General features: G+C 35.8%; 1 protein-coding gene across 1 annotated transcript in view; it reads right to left on the bottom strand.

Moving 5' to 3' along the window:
* Window positions 1-712: 712 nt before the first annotated feature.
* LOC105526510 (probable G-protein coupled receptor 128) overlaps window positions 713-7,180 on the bottom strand; it is a gene marked incomplete at its 3' end in the record, with an annotated part of 24,935 nt that continues 18,467 nt past the window's right edge. Inside the window, exons 2-3 of the mRNA XM_011962521.1 lie at window positions 1,842-1,955; window positions 713-817 (exon numbers count right to left, since the gene is read on the bottom strand). Coding sequence (XP_011817911.1) covers window positions 713-817; window positions 1,842-1,955 — 219 coding nt within the window. The remainder of the gene's footprint in view (window positions 818-1,841; window positions 1,956-7,180) is intronic.

Genomic DNA, 7,180 nt, shown 5'->3' with positions numbered 1-7,180 from the left:
CAGGTAAAACATTAGGGAAAATTAAACAGCATAATAGGCTCTTGTTATCAGGATAGAATCTAGGAATTTCTAAAGCCTACACTCAGAAGATATTACCCAATGTAGCACTGAAGTGAATCATCAAAATCTTGGATATTATCAGGGACCATATTAGAAACAGAAAATTCTATTTACTCTTTCACTCTCTGAATGCCTGTATACAAGTAATGTAGTCACGTCAAGAAAAGTAGAATGAAGTTAGAGAATGTTCCAAGATGGATAACTAAAATGACCAAGAAGGTGAAGGACTTCCAACTATAAACAGACTTAACCATGCATCTCTACCTGGAAAAATGAAATCTGAAAATAGATATGATATTAGTCCATAATTTTGACTGATTAGAAATTTTTGTTTAAATTACATAACTAAAGGAGCAAATGTCAATTTAATTAAACTCCAGGAGAAAGCAAAGCTGGAAAAATAAACCAATTGAGGAAAGATTCAGAGGAATTCACAAACAACTGATTCATATTAAACTTCTGGGAAATTTAAGATTTTGTGAGATACTACCTTAAGTTTTGAACATTAGCATCATGAAAGGGAGTCAAGTCCTTCCACAAAACCTTTCCTGATGCCCTTCAGGGACCTAACACTAGTTGGAGGTATGAGAGGTATGACTCAGCATAGTAATTCTTATGCGTAAATAGAGTAAATGTTTGGGAAAACACATACCATTTGGAGTATTCTTGCCACATGTTTGCAAGGATGGTCCATATCTGCCCACTGGGATTCTGGCAAAAGTAAAACCCATATAGGTACTATTTTCACAAAAATTAGCTGTAAAAAAGAGAAAAAATTCTTTATTATAAATCATACTTTAAAAAAATTGAAACCAGATAAAAGTCAAAGTTCAGAACGTATGCAGTGAAATTTGAAAGGCAGTAGAAGGCTTATAGAACCCACTGACCTGTGAGGAACTTTTATACTTTCCTATCTGGTTAAGTTATTGCCATTAGAATAACTAGTATGTTAGATAACAGGTTCCAGTTAAAATGTGCACAATATAAACCTGGGTAGAGAGGGAATGTGAGCTAGGCTACTGTAACATACTAGTTGGAATCTTGAGAACTAAAAATATAGAGCCTATAGTGGTCAACGGTATCATGAGGATGTAGGCAAAGCAAAAAGGCAAATTCATGGGGTCTGTGGGATATGTTGACCGGTAGGAGTATAGGAAATGACAGCAGTGGATATCTAGGGCTCTGAACCCTAAGCAGACAGCATGAATTGAACAGTGTTGAGAAGCACACCTCAAATTTAAACATAGCCTTGAACTTTGATTCTGAGACACAATTGATTGAAATCACACCACTAACTTAATAATAACTCTTCAAGGTAAAGGAAGAAAAGATAAAAATTTAATATAAGTTTATTCTTAGGAAGATGCATCTTGATTTCAGAAAAGTTAAATATATTAGAGTGGTGATATTTGAAATGGGGTATTATGGCATATTACCAATTGAAAGAACCTGAGAGAATCATGTCATTCATTGCCCTGGATTAGTCACTGCAGCCAGCAGGTAACACAACTGTGAGTTTGCAGAAAAACCTAGTAAGTTTTTCTTACTTACTTAGTAAGTAAGTAAGTAAGTAAGATAAGGTGCATTGAATATACTGATAAATTGCCCAAGAAGAAAACTCAACTTTTACTATTGAGCTGATAAACACATCCTAAAGCCATCATCATTATGTCCATTGTTTCTGTAACCATTAACTGAAGTTTCTAGAAGCTTTATTGCTATTCTTATTAATACAAGAGTGACGTAAACCTTACACCTTAACATTATCCCAAGTAATTTACCAATTGTACATCTCAATCCTTTCCACTCTTCTGTACAAATACATCTGCCATTTCCCCAGGTTCCACCATTCCTGCAGAACTCTGTAGGGGTGCTTGATGAGGAAGTAGATTTTCCTAAAAAAACAATAAATAACAGAGCAGTCATGACCTGGCTGAATCATTTCTTTTTTCATACCTGTGGCCACTTAATTTCTATATGTAAAACCACTGCTTTGAGTATCATTGCTAAGAAATATTCTTTGTAATATCATCATTAATAAAATAAAAACTGAGAATCTGCACGATGTACAATGCTCACTAGATGCTACGGATACCAAAAAGACATAGTTGAAACACATAATGCTTTGACCAAAGAGATTAGAATCCCCTGAGAAATCAGAAAGTATATAGATGGTAAGTAGATAGATAGATAGATAGATAGATAGATAGATAGATAGATAGATAGATAGATAGATAGAGTCAACTTGGAGACTTATAAGTACAGTAAAAACACATAGGAGAGAGGTTGAGGACAGAGGTAACCTAGCCAAGAAGATCCGGGAAGAGATAGTATGTGGACTGGATTTTAAAATTACATCTTGAAAAGCCAGATGAAAATGGGTGACCCAAGTAGGCAGGATACAAAGTGCAAAAAATCACAAAAACATGGAAATTTCTGATGTGTCTGAGGAACAGAGAAGAGTTTAACATCTAGCATTGGTTCTATGTGGAACAACATCAGGACATAGATTCAATTGGAAGGGACTTTATAAACCAAACCAAGAAGATTTAATCTTGAAGGAACCTTACAGGGGTCATAAAACAAAGGAGTAACATAATAAGGAATTATTTTTAGGAGGATAAGTGAAGGAGTGTGGGGAAATGACTGAGGCTAAGGGGCAAGGAAAACCAGTTAAATGAGAACTAGAACTCAAGCAGTGACTCTAAGCAAGTTAGGGTGTCACTAGATTCAGGAAGCATACCTGATAAAGAATTGTTAGGTTCTAATGACTAGTTATTTTGAGTTGGGGATAGCAGGATTTCTAAATTGTAAAACAGAGTGAAAGGTGAACAAATTAACTTTAAGAATACAGGGTTGTGTGCAGTGGCTCACACCTCTAATCCCAACACTTTGGGAGGCCGAGGTGGGCAGATAACTTGACGTCAGGAATTCGAGACCAGCCTGAGCAATATGGTGAAACCCCATTTCTACTAAAAATACAAAAATTAGCCTGGTGTGGTGCTGCCTGCCTGTAATCCCAGTTACTACGGAGGCTGAGGCACAAGAATCACTTGAACCTGGGAGGCAGAGATTGCAGTGAGTTGAGTTCACACCACTGCATACCAGCCTGGGTAACACAGTGAGACTCTATCTCAAAAAAAAATAAAAAATAAAAATAAATACAGGAGGTAGAGTTCTGGTTTCAATAATGATGGAATAGATTGTACCATATTAACCCCTCATAGATAATAATTTTAATGTATGCACAAACATTTAAAAAATACTACTTGAAGGCATTGGACAGCAATGAAAAACAGGCAGAAACTGAAAGGTATTCCAAGTTTCTTTGGTATTTCCACTAAGGGCACTACCCAGTCTCTATGGCAGAAGTGGCTGAAATTCGATCAGAAAGCCACAGTCTTAATGAGTTAAGGTATAACAGGAAACTCTTTGGGGCTACAAGAACAACTGGAAATTGAAGGTAGCTATCCCAGAATAGAAGGAGCCATATAGAAAAGGAGCTCAAAGTCTGGGTAGAAATTACTCTCAAATCCGGGGAGAAAACAGATTTTAAAAAATAAACTGAGCTTCAAGAATCTATGGGAGAATATCAACATATTGTCTAACATATATGCAATTGGAGTCCTAGAAGGGGAAAAGAGAAGGAATAGGGAAGACAAAATATCAGAAGAAATCATGGTCAAAATTTCCCAAATTTTATTAAGAACTTCAGCTTATAGATCCAAGAGGCTCAGAAAAATCACAAGAAAAATAAATACAAGAAAAACCACTCATAAACACATCATAGTCAGTCAAACTGCTGTAACTCAAAGATAAGGAGAAAATCCTGAAAGCATCCAACTGTCAGCCCAGATAGTTTTACTTGTAAATTAGAGAAGAAGTAATTCCAATCCATACAAACTCTTTTAGAAAATAAAGAAAGGAAGAAACTTCCCAAATCATTTCATAATGCCAGGATAACCCTTATACCAAAATCTGACAAAGACATTACAAGAAAATAAAATTACAGGCCAACGAATCACATTTACACAGATGCCAAAAAAATCCTTTAAAAATAGCAGGAAGTCAAATCTCTCAACATATAAAACTAATAATAAATCATGACAAGTGAGATTTATCCCAGGGATGCAAGGTTAGGTTGGCAATCAATAGAAAATCAATTAAATTAATTAATCATGTGACAGAATAAACGAGAAAAACTTCATGATCATCTCAATAAATGTAGGAGACAAAAAGAATCTGACTTTTTTTAAACTCTCAGCAAATAAGAAATAAAAGAGAACTTCTTCAAACTGATAAAATCACCTGTGAAGAACCTACCACAAATATCATACTTAACAGTGTAATATTGAATGCTTTCTCTCCTAAGACTGACAAAAACAGAGTTCAATATAATTGCTATAATCACTTCTATTCAACATTGTGCTGAAGATGCTAGCCAGTGCAATATGCAGGAAAAAGAAACGGAAGAGTAAAATTAAGAAGGAATTGCAGATGATATCATTAAAATCATAATATATTAAAAATGCTAAGATATCTCCAAAAAGTTACTATAATTAATAAGTTAATTTAGCAAGACTGCATGATATAAAATAAAGACATTTTAATATATTAGCAACAAACAATTGAAATCTAAAAGTATAAAATCATTTTCATTTAAAATAGCATCAAAAATTATAAAATTCTTGGAAATAAATCTTACAAAATTTACTTAACAAGATTTCATTTTTCAGATAATTTTTTTTTTGACAGAGTCTTGCTCTGTTGTCTAGGCTGGAGTGCAGTGGCACAATCTTGGCTCACTGCAACCTCCACCTCCCAGATTCAAGCGATTCTTCTACCTCAGCCTCCCGAGTAGCTGGGACTACAGGCACATGCCATCATGCCCAGCTACTTTTTGTATTTGTAGTAGAGATGGGGTTTCACCTTATTAGCTAGGTTGGTCTCGAACTCCTGACTGTGTGATCTACCCACCTTGGCCTCCCAAAGTGCTGGGATTACAGGTGTGAGCCACCACACCTGACCCTGTTCAAATACATTTTAAAAGATCTAAATAAATGGAGATATATGCCTAGTATGGACGGAAGATTCAAAGTTGCTAAGGTGTCTATTCTCCCCAAATTGATACAGTCAAAAATCCATAAATGAAACTTTGTTAATAGAAATTAACAAGCAGATTTAAAATATTTGTGGAAATGCAAAAGACAGAAAAGCCAAAAAGAAGAACACCTCTATGCAAATAAACTAGAAAAACTGGAAGAAAAGGATAAATTCCTGGACACATAAATCCTCACAATACTAAAACAAGAAGTCAAATCCCTTCTACCTGAGATACCAAGAGGAGATGGTAACATTCCTTCTGAAACTATTCCAAACAATTAAAAAATGAGTCTTTTTTTAATTGAGTGACTCATTTTATGAAGCCAGCATCATCCTGATAACAAAACCTGGCAGAGACACACATGCACAACATAAAACTTCAGGCTGATATCCCTGATGAACATCGATGCAAAAACTGAATCCAGCAGCACATCAAAAAGCTAATCCACCACTGTCAAGTCGGCTTCATCCCTAGGATGCAAGGCTGGTTCAACATATGCAAATCAATAAATGTAATCCATCACATAAACAGAACCAATGACAAAAACCACATGATCACCTCAATAGATGCAGAAAAGGCCTCTGATAAAATTCAACATCACTTCATGTAAAAAACTATCAGTAAACTAGGTATTGACGGAACGTATCTCAAAATAATAAGAGCTGTTTATGACAAACCCACAGCCAATATCATACTGAATGGGCAAAAGCTGGCAGCATTTCCTTTGAAAACTGGCACGAGACAAAGATGCCGCCTCTCACCAATGCTATTCAACATAGTACTGGAAGTTCTGGCCAGGGCAATCAGGCAAGAGAAAGAAATAAAGGGTATTCAAATAGGAAATCAAATTGTCTCTGTTTGCAAACAACATGATTCTATATTTAGAAAATCCCATCGTCTCAGGCCCAAAACTCCTTAAACTGATAAGCAACTTCAGCAAAGTCTCAGGATACAAAACCAACGTGCAAAATCACAAGCATTCCTATACACCCACGATAGACAAGCAGGGACCCAAATCATGAGTGAACTCCCATTGCAATTTCTACAAAGAGAATAAAATACCTAGGAATACAGCTAACAAGGGATGTGAAGAACCTCTTCCAGGAGAACTACAAACCACTGCTCAAGGAAATAAGAGAGGACACAAACAAATGGATAAACATTCCATCTTCAAAGATAGGAAGAATCAATATCTTGTAAATGGCCACACTGCTGAGAGCAATTCATAAATTCAATGCTATTCCCATCAAACTACCATTGACATTCTTCACAGAATTAGAAAAAACTACTTTAAATTTTATATGGAACCAAAAAAGAGCTTGTATAGCCAAGACAATCTAAGCAAAAAGAACAAAGCTGGAGGCATCATGCTACCTGACTTCAAACTATACTACAAGGCTGCAATAACCAAAACAGCATGGTACTGGTGCCAAAACAGATATATAGAGCAATGGAACAGAACAGAGGCCTCAGAAATAACACCACACATCTACAACCATTTGATCTTCAACAACTCAGACAAAAACAAGCAATAGGGAAAGGATTCCCTATTTAATAAATAGTGCTGGGAAAGCTGGCTAGCCATATGCAGAAAACTGAAACCAGATCCCTTCCTGACACCTTATACAAAAATTAACTCAAGATTGATTAAAGACTTTAGTGTAAAACTCAAAACCATAAAAACCCTAGAAGAAAACCTAGGCAATACCCTTCAGGACATAGGCATGGGCAAAGACTTCATGATGAAAACACCAAAAGCAATTGCAACAAAAGCCAAAATTGGCAAATGGGATCAAATTAAACTAAAAGGCTTCTGCACAGCAAAGTAAACTATTATCAGAATGAACAGGCAACCTACAGAATGGGAGAAATTGTTTGCATTCGCTTCATTGCAGAGGTCTAATATACAGAATCTACAAGGAACTTAAACAAATTTACAAGAAAAAAGATGGAGGCCTGTGCAGACCTGAACGACTCTGTCTGACAGCTTTGAAGACAGCAGTGGATCTCCCAACA

Source organism: Colobus angolensis, unplaced genomic scaffold, assembly GCF_000951035.1.
Source record: "Colobus angolensis palliatus isolate OR3802 unplaced genomic scaffold, Cang.pa_1.0 Scaffold592, whole genome shotgun sequence".
NCBI classification, from domain to species: Eukaryota; Metazoa; Chordata; class Mammalia; order Primates; family Cercopithecidae; genus Colobus; species Colobus angolensis.
Note: the sequence above shows the minus strand (reverse complement) of the source record. Positions and strands in the feature narration are given on the sequence as shown.